Genomic DNA, 19,455 nt, shown 5'->3' on the forward strand with positions numbered 1-19,455 from the left:
GGACCCGCCCCTGCGTCACTCGGGCTGCGTGCGTCTCGGGAGCCTGCGCCCTGACGTCACCTTCGTGCGACGCGACGGGCTCTTCTGTTCGCGGCGTGTTTCAGGGGTTTCTTACAGTATCCACGTGATCTTCTGCATGTTCTCTTGCACAGTCCAGGAAGGGGACTGGCGGAGTCCAAGAAATTCTCCTTGACACTGGGGTGTCTCGGCGGACCGTCCGGGCCCACGGAGGTAGGTAAAGGGGGCTCCCAACGAGGGCACCCCAGACTCACATCAGGCCTTTCTTGGTATCTAGCATGTTTCCCTAGGGCCTCCTGGTCTCCGCGGAGTGGCTAAACTTATTAAGCAACCTCTCAGGATCCTTGCAATTTAGTTTCGATCTAGATTTTCCTCCTCTGCGGTCACTGTCCGCTCCTACTGTCCACCATTATGAGTCCCTGGAGTAATCCACACCCTTTCAAAGTAGTAGGCGGATTTCCATCTCTGTCTTTGCTTATGTGATTCTCTCAGGTTGCAGTGCCCGCTCTTATTAAGTGGTTAATTAGTTTTAATATTATATTAAATGCCCAACTGAAATGCACGCTTTGAATGTTTCTGGTAGCCTCCCAGTTAAAGTCTCGTCTGAACGTTGTGTTTTCTGTATATTACTTATAGCATACTTTTGGTATTCTGCCTTGTGATGTAGTATCTAGTTTTCATTCAGTCCTGGTTTTTTCAGGCTGTTACCACTCTCTGATTATTTTCTTTCTGTTCATTTTCACGTCACTTCTTGCATCCGTGCTTTTGAACCGTCTTGCTTTCCCCCTCCTGCCTGATGCTGTTCCTCACTTTAATCTGGCAAACCACTGTAAAGTACTTCTTTCAAGGCAGCGTTATGTTTTCCATCGCTCTTATATAGTCGACCCTTGAACACTGTGGTGAGGCAGCTTTAGGGGCCCCGACCTTCCTGGGAGGGATAACTTACAGTGGACTCTCCACGTATGGGATTCCTTCACATCCTGGGCTCCACTTGTGCTTCCAACAAGCCAGAATTCTGTAGTACTGTGGTATTACTGTTGAAAAAAAATCTGCTTCTAAGCAGACCCGCACAATTCAAAACTGTGCTCTTCAAGGGTCAGCCCTGCTGTAGTGAGGGGCTGAGGCCCACAGACAGGCTAGATCTGGCCTACTGTCTGTTCTAGGGTCCTCAGTGAGCCAAGTATGCTTTTTATAGATGAATGTTGGCGATTTGTGTGATGATGAATATGTGCTAAGTCGCTTCAGTTGTGTCTCACTCACTGTGACCCTATGGGCCTTAGCTCCCCAGGCTTCTCTGTCCATGGTGATTCTCCAGGCAAGAAGACGAGTGGGTTGCCATGCCCTCCTCTAGGGGATCTTCCCGAGCCAGGGATCGAACCTGAGTCTCCTGCGTCTCCTGAATTGACAGGCGGGTTCTTTACCACTTTGCCACCAGGGAAGCCCTATTTGATGACAGGACCCATCATTCAAAGTCCATGAAGCTTTCTCTCCCTTCTCCAAAGAGTCTCTTTCATTCATAAACAAAATATCATAGTCATTTGGGGGTAGCTTGTTAGTAAAAAATTTGGAATTTTCTCTTTCTTGGTATATAAGTAACTACATAATATCCTCCATTTTGCCTGCTGGCCTACAAAGCCTGAAATATTTATTCTTTGGCCTTTTGCAGAAAAACTCTGTGAACTTGTGCTTTATAGCAGTGTTTGCACCACTCATGGTTTTAATTTTGTTTCCCATATAACCTAGCACAATGCTTCCTTTTGTTCCTTTCACAAATATTTCTTTGAAACTGAAATGTTAGTTGCTCAGTCATGTCTGACTTTTTGCGATTCAATGGACTGTAGCCCACGAGGCTGCTCTGTCCGTGGGATTCTCCAGGTAAGAACACTGGAGTGGGTATAGCCATTCCCCTTTCCAGGGGTTCTTCCCGACCCAGGAATCAAACCCACATCTTTTGCATTGCAGACAGATTCTTTACTGTCTGAGCCAAGGAAGCCCCCATTGAGCAATTGTTTTTAGTTTTCCAGACATGAAATGCTCAGTTTCAGTTCGGCTGCTCGGTTGTGTCTGATTCTTTGCCACCCCATGGACTGCAGCATGCCAAGCTTCCTTGTCCATCACCAACTTCCGGAGCCTGCTCAAACCCATGTCCTTTGAGTCGGTGATGCCATCCGACCATTTCATCCTCTGTCATACCCTTCTTCTCCTGCCTTCAATCTTTTGCAGCATCAGGCTTTTTTTCCAGTGAGTCAGTTCTTCTCATCAGGTGGCCAAAGTATTGACGTTTCAGCTTCAGCATCAGTCCTTTCAATGAATATTCAGAACTGATTTCCTTTAGGACTGACTGGTTGGATCTCCTTGGAGTCCAAGGGACTCTCAAGAGTCTTTTCCAACACCACAGTTCAAAAACATCAATTCTTAGACACTGAGCTTTCTTTATGGTCCTGCTCTAACATCTGTGCATGACTACTGGAAAAACCATTGCTTTGACTAATGGGGAAAAAAGATCATTATGATGCCATATGATTATGTGAATTGGTAGAAATACAATCAAGTAGGTTTATAAAAGACAAGCCCCTAACCTAGTTAAGGAGGTCAGAGATTTCCTGGAGGATGTGATTCTTGAATTTTAAATGATAAATAGGAGGTAGGTAGAAAGAGATCATTCTTGCCAGAGAGGACAGATGAAGACAGATACTGAGACAAGAAGGGCCATGGTGTGTTAAGTGAGTAAAAAGAAGTGAAGCTGGAAAGATAAGCAAGGGCAAGATTACGGAGGGCCTTCCTTCTGTTTGAAGGAGCTTGCACCTTCTTTTCTGGGCAGTTTTGCATTTTGTAGCAAAAGCTAGATTTGCATGGTAGTTTGGTAACTTTGACATCTATTTGGAAGACAGACAAGACAGTCAGAGAGACCTTATATTGCACTATTTCAGTAGTTGAGAAGATGTGAATTAGAGCAGTCTGACTAGGTGGTGTGGACATTATGAAGTTTAGAAAGATTTGAAAGGTAAAATCAGCAGCTCTTGCTAAATATTATATGTTAGAAGTGAGAAGGAACGACAAGTTAAGATTGATTCCAGATTCCTAGCTGGTGCTAATTACCATCTGAACTGAAGAGTCTCAGAGTATATGAAGGCACTGACCATGTCTGTTTCACTCAGCATTGCTCCCCAGTGCCTAAAACAGTGTGTTACTTTGTAGGTACTTCAGTGAAAAGAAAAGTTTCCCTTTTTTAAATCATGGATTGCCATGTTTCATCAAAGCCTTTAAAATATGTTGCACCTGTGTATTTTGGTGTTACTGATACAGTGTTTTCAGACTTTCCAGAGTATATGAATTACTCCACTGAATCATTCCCTTGTTGCAATTAAATGGTTCTGGAAAGACATTTCAACTTAATTACATGTCAGTTAAAAGTTTTAATTAGTTGTTGTATGGCAGAAACTAGCACAACATTTTAAAACATTTAGGTAAAGGTATTGTAATGATCCTATGGTATGTGAAGAGGTTTATGCAAAGAAACCCTCTTCATGTTGTGAAAAGTTATTTTTTAAACCTTAGATTTATGCTGAAGCTGAAGCTCCAATACTTTGGCCACCTCATGTGAAGAGTTGACTCATTGGAAAAGACTGATGCTGGGAGGGATTGGGGGCAGGAGGAGAAGGGGACGACAGAGGATGAGATGGCCTGATGGCATCAGCGACTCGATGGACATGAGTTTGAGTAAACTCCGGGAGTTCGTGATGGACAGGGAGGCCTGGTGTGCTGCGATTCATGGGGTCGCAAAAAGTCGGACACGACTGAGGAACTGAACTGAACTGAACTGAACTTAATAAAACAAATTTGGAATTAAAAAAGCTTTAATTAATCTTTTTTCTGTCACTTTAATTTAGAATTTCATTTCAGAATTGTTTTGTTCTTGTTTTCTTTCTTATGTTTAAGCCTTTTAAAATCAACTAACTTAATTTTAATCTTCTACATCAGAATATTAGATTTATATTTTAAGCTTTTAAATTTAATTTTATTCTTCTACATTAAAATACCAGCTCTGCTTTCCTCTTGGCAGTTTTATGCTTTCAGGAAGTCAGGTCCCTAGTGAAGTAAAGTAGCTCAGTCATGTCCAACTCTTTGTGACCCCATGGACTGTGGCCTACTAGGCTTTTCTGCCCATGGGATTTTCCAGGCAAGAATGCTGGAGTGGGTTGCCATTTCCTTCTCCATGGGATCTTCCTGACCCAGGGATTGAACCCGGGTCTCCCGCATTGTAGGCAGACGCTTTACCCTCTGAGCCACCAGGGAAGCCCTAGGTCCCTAGACCATGTTCTTATAGATTAAATGTTGTCTTAAGTTTAATTTTAGGAAGCATTTGTATTTGCAGTTCCATGTTAACATTTTCTGTTGTTAATAAATGAGCGTTCCAAGCCAGTGTGTTTCTCTCTGCTTTGGCAACTGGATGGCTGAGCCAGATTTATTCCCAAGTGTTGTAAATTGGTCAGTTAGGTGTGGGAACATTTGTGTGTAGTCTCTGCATATAACTGAGCAGATGGTACACTATGGTAGCCCTATCTGTTTTCTTCTTGCTTTCTTTAGATTGTCTCTTCTATATTAAGATTAAATGGTTACTGATCACTAATCTGTAAGCTACCACACGACCTTTAGAAAAGACACAGAGTGATAATCATGACTATATACAGGTTTATGAATAGTAGTAATGTGTATATAAAATATTTTCTTTTTCAGACGTAAGACAGTCACTTTAATTATTTCTAACACCAGTTTCAAACTGGTTACCCTTGGATAACTGCAATTATATGAAAGTATGGCTGGTTACAAGCCTGTAGCAATCCAGACATATCCTATACTTGGTGAAAAAATCACCCAAGATACACTGTACTGGAACAACTATAAGGTAAGTGTAGACAAAATTCAGGGGGGGCTCTTTTGCACTTGATGCCAATTTCTCCAGCATTTGTTATACTTTGTATATGCTAGTAAAGAATTAATAACTAAAAATAATCTGTCAGCAGCTTATAATTTGGGTGGAAAATTTGATGTCTAGTTTATTTTTTCTTGGACTTATATAAAAATCCATATTCCTTAATCAGTTTAATAATACAGGTATCTAACACAGAATAGATGATTAATCAGTTCAAGTGAATTAAATTTTAGAACTTGAATCTCATATGAAAGAAGGTTTTAAAAAATTTTTTTTCTTAATCTCAGGAGGAAGAGATGTAAAATGAATTCTATGTTATCTGCAAAAACTAATTAAATGATCTTTCTTTATAAAAAAGATGATTGACTTAATAGAAAAATGGAAAAAGGTTGGGATTGGGAGGTTTATAGAAAAAGAAATTTAAGTGGCCAATAAATGTATTAAAAGAGCTCCAACTTCACTCATAATTGAATAAATGCAAATTAAAACAATAACTGAATAAGTATTGGATAATAATTTAGATACCTTTTCATGTATTATGTTGGCACAAATGAAAAATTTTGATGATCATTGCTACTTGAGGTAGGGAAAATTGGCGCAAACTTTCCAGAGGGCAATTCTGGCATTATCTCTTACAATAAAAATAACTTGTGGTCTTGTAAATTACATAGCTTGGAACTTAATCAGTGAATATACTCTCCAGAATTTGTGTATGTTATCCTTATGTGTAAAGATGCTCATTGAAATTTCTGTAATATTAGAAATCTCAGAAAAACCTGTTTGTCAGTAGTGGACTGGTAAAGTAAATTATGATATATCTTATAATGGATGGTAAAGCTATTGCTCATATGAAAAGTTAGCTAAGATGTGTTAGTGAAAAAAAAGGCAAGGTACAAAGTAGCCTGCATGGTTGTAACTCTGTTAATACTCTGTTATTTTTCATTAAGACGCCTGTTCAGATCAAGGAGTTTGGTGCAGTGTCAAAAGTAGACTTTTCTCCCCAGCCTCCATATAACTATGCAGTCACAGCTTCTTCAAGGGTAAATGTAATATTTTTCTTTTATATAGTTTATATTTACTGCTATTCTTGAGCCATCTAGTAAAATACTATGTTTTTTATCTTGTTGTAGATTCACATTTATGGCCGATACTCCCAAGAACCTATAAAAACCTTTTCACGATTTAAAGACACAGCATACTGCGCTACTTTTCGACAGGACGGAAGACTCCTTGTGGCTGGCAGTGAAGATGGTGGTGTTCAGCTTTTTGATATAAGCGGGAGGGCTCCCCTCAGGCAGTTTGAAGGCCATACTAAGTAAGAGACAGATGTTATTTTGTTTTGTTTTGTTTTAATTGAAGTATAATTAGCATACATTCTATTAGTTTCAGGTGTACAACATAATGATTCAGTATTTGTATGTATTGTGTAATGATCGTCACAATAAACTGCTTGATATCTATCACCATACAGTTACAGATAGTTGCTTTTCTGTTTTGTTGTAAGTTCTGTTGGTTTTACAGGTTTTGAAAGAAACAGTTCTGTGAAGATTATGTACCATTATGGACTTTTATTTCCTGGTTGTTCTAAGACAGCGTGCATAACTTGGTTCAGTCCTATGGTCCAGCTTGATGGGGCTCATGAATTCCCTAGGAATTTTTTGCGACATTTTAGGAAATGTGTGTTTCTCTATGTAGACGTCCTATAGCTTTCATTAACTTCTCAGTGAGTTTCGTGACCCCATTGAGGTTCTAAAGGCAACCTCACAACTGTAATGGAGAACTCAAGAGGCCTGGATTGTATTGGAGTTTGTTTTTTTTGAAATCAAGTTGGAAGGTGGGATTTTTTTTTTCCTACTTATATTTGGTGTTTTGCTTCTTTATAAATTAAACAGCCAAAGGCAGTTTTATAACTTTGTTTCAGGATTACCAATGTCATTGCTGAAATTTACTGTTGATTTTAAATCTCAAAAGTGTTTTTTTTAATAGTATATTATCAGGATAGTCTTAGTTCATCAGTGAAACGTTTTAAATATAGCAAATTTATGGAACATGATCCTGCTTAGTGGCAAGTCTCCTTAGAATTTTTTAGGAACTACCCATTTAAAAATTTTTTAAATTAAAGTACCTTTGTGCCAACATTTAGAACATCCCACCGAGCAGCAAAGTAGAAATGTTAACGTGTTAGAAAATATAATTTTAAGGCCATTGTTCAGTATTTTTATTAATTTCATAGTACCAGGGATATATACATTTTAAATTGGCTTGAGGATAAACATCTGTTTTAAAAGATTTTTAAGATTTTCTTTTTCTCTCATGATTTTGCTCTACAATTACTGAAAATGAGCTGCTTTTCTTGTTATTTCGGATGTTAGAAGATACCAGAAATAATTTTTTCTTGCTTTTTGATATATTGATTCTTGATTTTTCAGAGCAGTTCATTCAGTAGATTTTACAGCTGACAAATACCATGTGGTTTCTGGGGCTGATGATTATACAGTTAAATTATGGGATATTCCAAACTCCAAAGAAATTCTGACATTCAAAGAACATTCTGATTATGTGAGGTGTGGATGTGCTAGCAAACTGAACCCAGATCTCTTTGTCACAGGTTAGTGAAATCTTTTTCTTCTCTCTTGAAGTTGGTAATTTTATTGATATACTTGGATGCTTCTTTGGGATTCTTTTTCAAAGAAATATGTATGTGTTTCTCCTGTTGTTTTATTTCCTTTTTCTTCTTTGGGGGATTGTTCTTAATTGTCCTCCACATGTGATTTGAAACATCATGCTCTGGTGTTCAGAGGTTCCCCAGTGGTCGGGAAGCAGAGGTCATGTGGTTCAGTCTTCATGGGTGTCTGTGTAAGGCTCCCAGATGATTCAGTCGTCTGGAGGTAGGAATAGTTTAAGGTTCCATGTAGGTTGGTGTATCAGAAACAGACAGTGGTAACAGAGGGTTTAGAAGTACTGTATCTTCTTGAGTATACATGTCTTTTTAGAATTTCATCTAAGCCTTTTCTCCTTTTAAAAGTTTTGTTTGAATATGCACACAGAGACACGTTTTTGTTTTAGGGTCATATGATCACACTGTGAAGATGTTTGATGCGCGGGCAAACCAGAGTGTTATCTCTGCTGAGCATGGACAGCCAGTGGAGAGTGTCCTGCTTTTTCCCTCTGGAGGTCTTCTGGTATCAGCAGGTATTTCTTTTAAAGATTGTTTCCCCAGTATTGTTTGTCTCAAGTCAGGTGTGTCTTTGTCAGTGTGCCCGTGAATCGCACATTTAGTTTTTTGCTCAGACAGTTGATAAGTGGGATAGGCAAGCAGTTTTTATTTCCTGAGTACCTACGATGAGCCAGGCACTGTGCTTTTATAAACGTATTATCTCCAGTCCCCTAGATGTGCTTAAAAGATAGTTTTCTCTGTTTTACAAAATAGAGACAAAGTTTTAAGTAATTTGTCCAAGAAAAAGGGGTAAGTAGCAAATCAGCGATCTCAGAATTTGAGAGCCTGTGTTGTGACTCCTGCTGCTGTTCCTACATACAAGATCTGTAGCTGCTTTTGAAAACGCAGGTTCTTTCAGAGCTAGAATTAGGCTTCGCTCTTTCTATGTGACTCTTGGCTAAAACGGCCTTGCCCAGCGAAGAGCTGCTGGTGCTGGAGGAGGAGGCAACGTGGACTCAGGGTGGCCTCCGTGTATTTTTCATCAAGTTGAAACTGAGGTGTTTTTTTCATTTTTGTTCATAGTGCATTTTCATATTTATAATGGAAGTAGTAAACTGGCTTTTTTCATTTGTTAAGGCAAAATTCGTGTGTTGGCATTAGAAGAATACATAGGTAGTGTATAGCTTTGCTTTGTTTTTTCGCTTAATTCTAAAATCCAAAAGAAGTTATCCCGTTTTATACTCCTTTCCCCAGTACCTATTTGATTTCAAGATAAGTTGATAATATTGTCAGAGTTTCTATTTTTCTTTATTTTGAGAAATGGAAGTATTTGCAAGTTGAACAGAGAGAACGGATGTCTGTATACTGACCTCCGTCTGTCACTAATTATTGTGTGACCTTTGGGCAATCCCTTAACCAGTATAGACAGACCTTGAAAATGAGAGGTCCGCCTTTGACGGATGAGGTCAGTGGTTTCAAAATGTGGTCTGGGGAGACAGGGACTGAGAATTGGGCTTCAGGCCCTTTTTCACAGTCAGGATAGGTAAGAACTTTGTCCCCACCCACCCCTAGCTCCCCAGCCTCTTTTTCTGTTTTACCTGCTAGACCTTTGCTTAATACTTCACTGAAAGAAAAGATGCCGTATTAAAAAATTTCTTTTTAAACCATTGGATTAAATTGCCTTTAAGAATGCTTCCAGTTCTTAGAGTAAAAGTTATAGAGAAGTTTTTCAGTTTTGTTGGGATTCACAGAATTTTTAGGAAACGATATCTTCATTATTCTTTCCCATTTTTGCACAAAATTCCTTTGAAGAATGATTTTATGGTGCTTTTCGGTTGTTTTCCAAACTAAACTAATGATTGTTTCTTTTTATAGGAGGTCGGTATGTTAAAGTCTGGGACATGCTAAAAGGAGGACAGTTGCTCGTGTCTTTGAAAAATCATCATAAAACTGTGACATGTTTATGTCTCAGCAGCTCTGGACAGAGGTTACTCTCTGGCTCACTGGATAGGTTAGCATTTTAATTTTCTTTCTTAGTCATTCTTAGTGTGCATATATTTACTGCTTGAAGAAATGTTATTTCTGCACAACTTGTGATAGCATTAATATGCTGCCAGATGATCTCCATAAAAAAAATCTGTTGAGTTGAAAATAGTTTTGACCTTACATTTATACATAGCAAGCTTATTTTCTCCCTTGATATAATTTTTTGCTTTAATTAATATACTTCAGGAATTTTTTTTTTTTTTTTTCAGTGGGTTTTGTCATACATTGATATGAATCAGCCATAGAGTTACACGTATTCCCCATCCCGGTCCCCCATCCCACCTCCCTCTCCACCCGATTCCTCTGGGTCTTCCCAGCCCACCAGGCCCGAGCACTTGACTCATGCCTCCCACCTGGGCTGGTGGTCTGTTTCACCACAGATAATATACATGCTGTTCTTTCGAAACATCCCACCCTCACCTTCTCCCACAGAGTTCAAAAGTCTGTTCTGTACTTCTGCGTCTCTTCTTCTGCCCCGCATATAGGGCCATTGTTACCATCTTTCTAAATTTCGTATATATGTGTTAGTATACTGTAATGTTCTTTATCTTTCTGGCTTACTTCACTCTATATAATGGGCTCCAGTTTCATCCATCTCATTAGAACTGATTCAAATGAATTCTTTTTAACGGCTGAGTAATATTCCATGGTGTATATGTACCACAGCTTCCTTATCCGTTCATCTGCTGATGGGCATCTAGGTTGCTTCCATGTCCTGGCTATTATAAACAGTGCTGCGATGAACATTGGGGAGCACGTGTCTCTTTCAGATCTGGATTCCTCAGTGTGTATGCCCAGAAGTGGTATTGCTGGGTCATATGGTAGTTCTATTTCCAGTTTTTTAAGAAATCTCCACACTGTTTTCCATAGTGGCTGTACTAGTTTGCATTCCCACCAACAGTGTAAGAGGGTTCCCTTTTCTCCACACCCTCTCCAGCATTTATTGCTTGTAGATTTTTGGATAGCATCCATCCTGACTGGCGTGTAATATACTTCAGGAATTTATTGAATCATTTGAATGTTCTTTTAAAATAATTTGTTATTCTGTAGTTTTCTTTTAAAATCATTATTGTATATTTTGAAATATTTATGAGTATGTATATATATATTCTAGCTTATATTCTTTAAAATTTAAAACTTCATGTAAAAATTTCTATGTGTTAATGTATAGAAATTACATATTTCTAAATATTACTATTTTCAGTAAGTATTAGTGTTTTATTAGTTAATGTTCCATAACAGTGCTGTACAACAGAAACACAGTGTGAGTTACTATGTAATTTTCAGTTTTGCCAGCCATGTTTAATAGGTAAAATTAATTTAATAATAATATTTACTCTAAAATATTATTTTAGTATGTAATCAGCATAAAGTTATTAATGATAGACCAGAAACAAGTTCAGCCTCATATACATGCCCGATGATACAATAATCATACTTTATGATTAAAGTGAAATATAGTTGTATTTAATAGAAAAATATTTTTATACTGCCTCAGTTTTAAAATTAAGTAAAATAAATTCACTTCTTTTTCACTGTCCACATTTTAAGTGCTTATTAGCCGCATGTGGCTAGAGTGATGACCCAGTTCTAGAATTTACTTTCATTTATCTGTTGTTGCTCCTTTTATTTCCATATTTCTTTTTTCATTGTTATGTAAAGCCTTGGTTTTTCAGCATATTTATTAAAAAGTATACATATTTTAAAAGCTAGAAAATACTTCTGATACAGAGGAACGTGGTATGTAAGTATAAAGCAGATTCCCTGCAGTGGTATTACTAGGCAATTTGGGACTTGATTTTTAGATGTGTCCTTCAAAAGCTATTGGTAAGTTAGCTCTATTCATAGTTCTCAACCCAGGGTGACTTTCTGTGGACATTTTTGGTTACTGTCACAACCTGGGGGTGGAGTGTTCTTGGTATGTAGGGAGAAGAGGTCAAGAATGCTCCTGAACACCCTGCAGTGTAAGGACAGCCACCGTGACAGAGAGCTATCCTGCCCACAGTGTCAGTGATGGTGATGCAGCTGGGAAGCCCTACCCTTTTGACTTCGATGGACTTTGATGCCGTTTCTTTAGTTTCGAGTTTCATCTTCAGGAAAAGGTGGTCCATCCTTCTGGTGGCTGGTTGAAGCCTTTATGCAAACAATAAAAAAGAGTTCATTTTTAAAAGAGATTCAGTGATAAATTACTTTGTAACTAATATTACTAATCATTTTTCTTCATTGTTGTATGTTTTAATATTCATGTATTGAATTTTAAAAAATAGTAATTTTTTATACTCATTTCTAAGATGCTTTGTGACACAGCTCTTTTTTTCTTTTTCGGTTAGGAAGGTGAAAGTATATAGCACAACTTCCTACAAGGTAGTCCACAGTTTTGATTATACAGCTTCAATTTTGAGTCTTGCACTTGCAGTAAGTATTTTAGCTCTTTTTTTTTTTTAACTTTGACTAACCTTGCTTGTTAAATGAAACTAACATGAAGTATTAGGGTTTATCTTTGTATTTGAATAAGTATTATTTTCTTCTCGTCACATTAGATAATTGGGTTAAGATAATTGCTGGAATATATGAGTTGTCTCAATAACTAAGCATGAATTCAGATTTAGGTCCCACTTATTGAACAACTCAAACTAACTGTAGTGTTGTGTAGGCATTGTCAACACTATGGGTAGGACCTGGAAAGTAGATAAATCTCTCTTCAGCACATTTAACTCAAGGGTTAAACACTCCAAAAAGTCAGGCTGGCTCTCTAAGCCAAAAAGAAAGGCGGCGGGGGGAGACAAAAGGGCAACAAAATGAAATGTCTCCTTTTCTCTGTTAACTGCTCTTTCTGGAGTGTGTAGTGTCACGTTTCGTGAGCTACCGAGGAGGAGGAATCGATTTGGATACCTTATATGGAAATCTGAACTGGGAGTGGAAAAGAGTCATAAAGTGTTTTCTTGACAAGATTTTGGAAAGTCGTGCCACCGCTGGGGCTTCCCTGGTGGCACTCGTGGGAAAGAACACACCCGCTGGTGCAGGAGATGTAGGAGACGTGGCTTCAATCCCTGGGTCGGGAAGATCCCTTGGAGGAGGGCATGGCAACCCACTCCAGTTTTCTTGCCAGGAGAATCCTGTGGACAGAGGAGCCTGGCGGGCTACAGTCCGTAGGGTCACAGAAGAGTTGGACACGACTGAAGCAACTTAACATGGATGCACACACGCATGCCACCACGTCATTCTTTTCTAGGAGGAGGGTATGGGGAAAAATTATTTTGGAAATATTTCCCAAGATGTTATTAACTGCGTATTATTATACCAACTGGCAGTGACAATTTCCAAGTATAATTTAAAAAGTGAAAATTTGTCAGTGGTGTCTGACTCTTTGTGACCCCATGGACTATGCAGTCCATGGAATTCTCCAGGCCAGAATACTGCAGTGGTAGCCTTTCCCTTCTCCAGGGGATCTTCCCAACTCAGGGATGGAACCCAGGTCTCCCTCATTGCAGGTGGATTCTTTACCAGCTGAGCCACAAAGGGAAGCCTGAGAATACTGGAGTGGGTAGCCTATCCCTTCTCCAGCAGATCCTGTCAAACAGTAGTATCTTGGAGGAATAAAAATGATTTTACTTTAACTTTTCCCATAGGTCAGTCACTGTTAGGCAGAGAATCAGTATCTTAATGGAACTCTTGATGAAAGTACAGTCAAGCGGCAAGCACATAATAAATGTTATTTGGAAGAAAAAGCAAGGTGAATTATGAGTTCCTAATACGCTAACTTACTTTTCTAATTGCTGTTAGCATGAAGATGAGACAATAGTTGTAGGAATGACCAATGGAATACTGAGTGTTAAACATCGGAAATCTGAAGCAAAGAAGGATTCTGTGCCCAGGAGAAGAAGGCCTGCATATCGAACTTTTATTAAGGGGAAAAATTATATGAAACAACAGGTATTTGTATATATTCATATATATTTTTTAAAGATGAAAGTTGTTAGAGTAGCCAGCTTCATCCCTGCACATTCCTGAAAAAGTGTAGTTCACCTGGCAGTTAGCTTCATTTTACTTTTCTTTACTTCATATTTATCTCCAGATTGCTGGATTAGGAACATTAAATTAATAACTATTGGGAATGTAACTGTCCGATTTTCCCAAAACCATTTGTTGAAGAAACTGTCTAATGATACTTCTTAATGCCCCGAATCATAGCAACGTTATTGTGCTCAAAATAGTGTCTTTCACCCACTGTCTGGTTTGATCTTCTAAATAACCCTGAAAAAGAGTAGAGCCAATAATATCTCCATTTGGCATCTGAGAAGATGGAGATACAAAGAAGTTGTGATTGATCCAGGATTTCTTTATTGGGACTAGGTGGTTGCTCAGATTCCTGTTTTCTCTTTCTACTCAGTCACTGCTTGCTGTGTAAAGAGAACTGCAGTGAGCAGTGTCTGCGCAGGATGGGATGTTGTGTGTGGATCCTAAGTTAAAATCACAGGACACTAAGAACATGGTGATGTGGCAGATTATTCTGTTTTTATTTGCTTGACTTCATGGGCTTGTGACCCTTATTTATGATAGAGTTGAAGGACACTGTGAAGCTATGATTATTTCAAATAAAACTATTTGGATATTGATTTTTCTTTGTAAATTTACTTTTCAATGCAGGATGACATTTTGATCAACAGGCCATCAAAGAAACACCTAGAATTGTATGACAGGGATCTGAAAAACTTCCGGATCTCTAAGGCACTTGACAGAGTCCTTGAGGTGAGTGAGTAAGGTGTGTGTGATTTTTTTTTTTTTTTATAAAGACTTTCTTTTAAGAGCAGTTTTAGGTTCACAGCATAATTGAGGGGAGGTACAGAGCTTTCCCATCTGCCCTCTGCCCCACACATGCATAGCCTGTGGGGTTCATTTGTTGCAACTGATGAACCTACAAGGACATTAGTTTTAATTTTTTAAGTTTATTTTTAGCTGCAGTGGATCTTTGTTGCAGTGTGGGCTTTCTTAAGTGCAACAAGTAAGGTCTTCTCTCTAGTTACTGTTCACGGGTGTCTTGTGGTGGCTCCTTTTGTTGTGGCGCATGGACTCTAGCCTTCACGTACTTCTTTCCCAACGTGGAACCAATCGGTTCCAAATTGGATGGCATCCAGTCCGATCACTTCATGGCAAATAGGTGGGGAAACAGTGACAGACTTTATTTTCTTGGGCTCCAAAATCACTGCAGATGGTGATTGCAACCGTGAAATGAAAAGACACTTGCTTCTTGGAAGAAAAGCTATGACCAACCTAGACAGCATATTAAAAAGCAGAGACATTGCTTTGTAGACAAAGGTCTGTTTAGTCAAAGTTGTGGTTTTTCCAGTAGTCATGTATGGATGTGAGAGTTGGACCATAAAGAAAGCTGAGCACTGAAGAATTAATGCTTTTGAACTGTGGTGTTGGAGAAGACTCGAGAGTCCCTTGGACTGCAAGGAGATCCAACCAGTCCATCCTAAAGGAGATCAGTCCTGAATATTCATTGGAAGGACTGATGCTGAAGCTGAAATTCCAATACTTTGGCCACCTGATGTGAAGAACTAACTCATTTAAAAAGACCCTGTTGCTGAGATAGATTGAAGGCAGGAGGAGAAGGGACAACAGAGAATGAGATGGTTGGATGGCATCAGTGACTTGATGGACATGAGTTTGAGCAAGCTCTGGGAGTTGGTGATGGACAGGAACCCTAATGTGCTACAGTCCATGGGATTGGACACAACTGAGCTACTGAACTGAACTGATGAACTTGAAAGTGCCGGGCTTTAGTAGTTGCAGCACATGGGCTTATAGTGCCCTGTGGCATGTGAAATCATCCCAGGTCAGGGATTGAATCCGAGTTCCCTGAACTGGCAGGCAAATTCTCAACCACCAGGGAATTCTGGAGCTTAAAAAAAATTATTTTTTATTTTAAACTTTTTATTTTGTATTGGGGTATAGCCAGTTAACAGTGTGATAGTTTCAGGTAGACAGTGAAGGGACTCAACTGTTCATGTATCCATTCAGCTATAAATGTATCCATTCTTTCCCAAGCTACCCTCCCATCCAGGCTGCCATGTAACATTGAGTTTTTTTTTTTTTTTTTTCATCGAGTTTATTTTTAAAAGAATTATTTTGTTTCTTGCCATGACTCTAAAGTGGGAAGGAAAAAAACCCCATTTAAGTTTGGTAATTATTAGTGAGTACTAAGACTGTGACTCTTTTCTTGTGCTGCTCATGTTGACTCTTAAAAATTTTCTAGCCCACTTGTACAATTAAGACGCCCGAGATTACAGTTTCCATCATAAAGGAGTTAAATCGAAGAGGAGTCCTTGCAAACGCCCTTGCAGGTCGAGATGAAAAGGAAATCAGTCGTGTTCTTAATTTTTTGATAAGGTATGTTTTATGTCTCTGAAATGCATGTATTTTGCATCTGAAATTTTATTTCCAAATTTACTTTTAGTTTGAGGTTTGTAGAGACCTGACAGAATAGTTTAGTAAATCTGTTTTAAGGATTTTTTTTAAAGTTTGCAGGTTTCAGTAAACAGAATTTTTGCTTCGTAGGAACCTGTCTCAGCCAAGATTTGCCCCTGTTTTGATTAATGCTGCTGAAATAATTATTGGTAAGTAGTTGCTAAAATTCTAGCATTCTTGAAGAAGTAGAGGTATCAGATAATGAAATCAAATAGATTGAAATACCTTGTCATTATCAAGTCTCCAGCAAAGATTTCATGGAGAAAACAATAATAGTAAATCAGTGCATTTTAAAATAGAGTAAAATGTTTACAATGGATTGGCTTTCAATTGCTGGCACTAGGGTTATTATAATTTAAAAAGTTTTTTTCTTTAAATACCTACAATGACCATGACTAATTTTTAATGAGAAAATGAAAAATAAGTCGAAATTATTTCTCTCTGAAATACATTTATTCAGATGGATTGTTTATGTAAAATATAAATTGTACAAGTACAGATTTTTCAGTGCCTTTTATATTTAATATTTTTGTACTTTTTCTAAACTCTGCTGTTCACATTTTGTTTAGAAAAGATGTTTATAGTGAATGTTTCCTCTCTTTCTAGATATATATCTACCTGTGATTGGTCAGTCACCTGTAGTTGATAAAAAGTTTTTGGTACTTCAAGGACTAGTAGAAAAAGAGATTGATTACCAAAGAGAACTGCTGGAAACCTTGGGGATGATGGATATGCTTTTTGCTACCATGACAAGGAAAGAAAGCACTTCTGTATTGCAGCATGATACATCTGATGGATTTCTAGAGAACAATAAGATTGAATCATAGTGTCTGCTTAACAGGAGATGTAAGAACTCCTAACATGGAATAGATTTGATGCTATTAACTATTGGGAAGAGAATCTCTGATACATTACAAAAATCTATTTGCAGAAGCAATTTTATAGAAGAGACTGGAATGACTATGCTTGGAAAATAAGAAACTGTTTTTAAACATGGTTTTCCATGTTCTGCTTTGAATTATTTCATGGCATCTTCAGCTGGAAGAGATCTCAGTTTGGGTCATAATGTATGTCCATCTTGGACAGGTTGACATTAATTTTAATATAGCTGAGTTCTGTTTCAGCGTTTGAGTAGACGTTCAGAACTCTGGAGAGGGTTTCAACTTAAGAATCCTGCCAAAGGAACAGGGTTTTATTTTTTCCTTCTATCATGGAAATACAAATGGCAACAACCAGTAAATTCTCAAATCAGTGCACTTGGGGTCCCCAGGCTCCAGCCGAGTGTGCCCCATTTCCTTGCTGTCATCATTTGTCCCAGGTCACAAGTTCCATCTCAGCTGGTAATTGGACTGTATCTGTTGCCGGTGTGGCAGATTAGTGGCCAACTCCGAATACTTGACACGAGTTTGACATGTATTCAGAGAATGTGATGAGGCAGATTTGATACCTAGAAATTGTGCTCACCAGCCTGTGTTTTCCTTTTCTCCCCGTAATCTTGACTGTGCTGCTCAGAACAGGGCCTGCAGGTAAGCCTTGGGGACCATATTTTTCCTCTTCCCCTCAGTATGCAGCCTTCCTACCAGCTTTTCAGCTTGTTTCAGGTCAGGGGAATGATGAAATTTGCCATTTCTCTTGTGACCAGTAGCGTTTCAGCCTTTTTTATATGTGTATTTGGCGCTTATCTTACAGCTACCTACCTCTGAAAACCATTTTCTTTGGCCTGTGTTTAGATTATTTTTCCCTCCTCTATTCTTAACATCATTTTGTATTTCAGAACCCCTTGTATCTTTTTTTTTTAAGTTCAACATAAATCACAATTTTTATAAAGAGACTCTTATTTTCTTCTTGACTTTCTGGGATGTATCAATTCCTGATGGATAGTCACTGACTTGATTTCTAGCACACTGATTTTACACTTGGTCCCTTTTCCACCTTCCCCCAGTTCCCGAAGTAGTTAACTATGTAAGGAAATAGGTCTTAGGCTAGAAGAATCCTTAATTAAAGGAAGATTTTGTAACTGCAGTCTCCTCTTAAATTCACATTCAGTTCTGTGAATTTTTATGTGTATTTTTAAAGCAAAAAGAAAGATTCCTATGTTCTGGTAAGGATGTATGCTCAGAGAGTCTGGATTTCCCTTCATGAATTGATTTAAGCCATTGTGAGGCCCAGTGGCTTATAAGAAACCAAGAATTTGCTTCCTTGAGTAATTATGAGATTAGTCAAGGTCAGAAACTGTGTCTTCGTGTAAAGAAGGGTTAATTTATAAGTTTTTTTAAATTTCATAAATACACTGATAAATGGGATACTAGTAAAGCTGAAAGGTTGAGGTTCTTCCAAAAAACTAACTTTTTTAGAAGATAAGAGTTTTTTGAGAAGAGTTTTCTCATGCATTATTTGATCTGGGTCTTACCACAACCATTCAGGGTTGGTATTCTCGTTTATCATTGAATTCACCCTTGAATTCCCCAGGCTTGAATTCCTCATCCCAGCACTGTGAACTGGCCTGCTTGCTGGGGCCAAAACCACTCATTCCCTTTAACACAACTTCACCAGAGTGCTGCCATTTTTTAGATGAGATATGTAATAATCATAAATTTTCAAAAAGGCTAGGAAACAATTCCCATAACGATCAATAGTTCAGTGTTAAGTTCATGAATAGTTTTTAAAGTTTGGGACAAACTGTAGTATTTGCTATTTGAAGTAGTATTTGTAATTGGCATATTACAGTGTAACATTGGGCCTTCATTTCCAACTTAAAACGCCTAAAAGTGCCTAACAGGTTTTTAGATTTGTGAATTTTAGTTGAAATGTATTTTAAGATGTTATTAAACCTGCAGAAATATTGAAGTATTTCAGAGAACTTACTCACTGTACATTTATTTTATTTGTAAAAGTTATGTACCATGGAAAGTTTTGCTTGTTGGGTCAGATGCTTGTTTCTTCAAATGCTTGTTGCATTTGAAGTGCTATTTACAAGAAAATCAAATACCTTCAATGTATAAATGCTATTAAGCTGTTTAAAGGACTCTGGAGTATAAGTAAGTTTGTTTAAAGAAATTTAGTATGTTCAACTTAAATCAGCTCTATCAAACATTAATTAAAAGCCTCATTTAAAATGATTGTTAAAATATAGTAATTTTCTGAATGGAATGACAGTGTATGTTCGTGGGGATAATCCCTTTGTAGAGAAGGGGAAATTGAGGATTATAGGAGAGGGATGCCAATGGCTGGGTCAGTGTCCTTGGGAGGAGGTGCGGGTCTGAGTGCCCGAAGGGAAGGGTTGGCTTAGACAGTGTGTAAATAGTTGGGGCATTGTTCGGGAAGGAGGACA

At 38.2% G+C, this 19,455-nt stretch overlaps 1 protein-coding gene across 1 annotated transcript; it reads left to right on the forward strand.

Moving 5' to 3' along the window:
* The first annotated feature begins 73 nt into the window (after window positions 1-73).
* On the forward strand, window positions 74-19,240 carry UTP15 (UTP15 small subunit processome component). The gene is made up of 13 exons (XM_065905442.1): window positions 74-231; window positions 4,756-4,924; window positions 5,899-5,991; window positions 6,082-6,266; window positions 7,381-7,559; window positions 8,018-8,143; window positions 9,483-9,618; window positions 11,984-12,068; window positions 13,437-13,586; window positions 14,301-14,402; window positions 15,913-16,046; window positions 16,215-16,273; window positions 16,731-19,240. Exons 2-13 carry the CDS (start codon window positions 4,835-4,837, stop codon window positions 16,949-16,951), a joined length of 1,560 nt encoding a protein of 519 aa, XP_065761514.1. The 5' UTR covers window positions 74-231; window positions 4,756-4,834; the 3' UTR covers window positions 16,952-19,240.
* Window positions 19,241-19,455: the final 215 nt, after the last annotated feature.

Source organism: Muntiacus reevesi, chromosome 14 (assembly GCF_963930625.1).
Source record: "Muntiacus reevesi chromosome 14, mMunRee1.1, whole genome shotgun sequence".
Lineage (NCBI taxonomy): Eukaryota > Metazoa > Chordata > Mammalia > Artiodactyla > Cervidae > Muntiacus > Muntiacus reevesi.

Excerpts from the sequence above, each read along its gene's own strand:
- UTP15 (XM_065905442.1), top strand. The coding sequence starts at position 4,835 with ATGGCTGGTTACAAGCCTGTAGCAATCCAGACATATCCTATACTTGGT. Across the intron at positions 5,992-6,081 it reads CAGTCACAGCTTCTTCAAGG|ATTCACATTTATGGCCGATA; the intron begins GTAAATGTAATA and ends ATCTTGTTGTAG. Across the intron at positions 12,069-13,436 it reads TTTTGAGTCTTGCACTTGCA|CATGAAGATGAGACAATAGT; the intron begins GTAAGTATTTTA and ends AATTGCTGTTAG.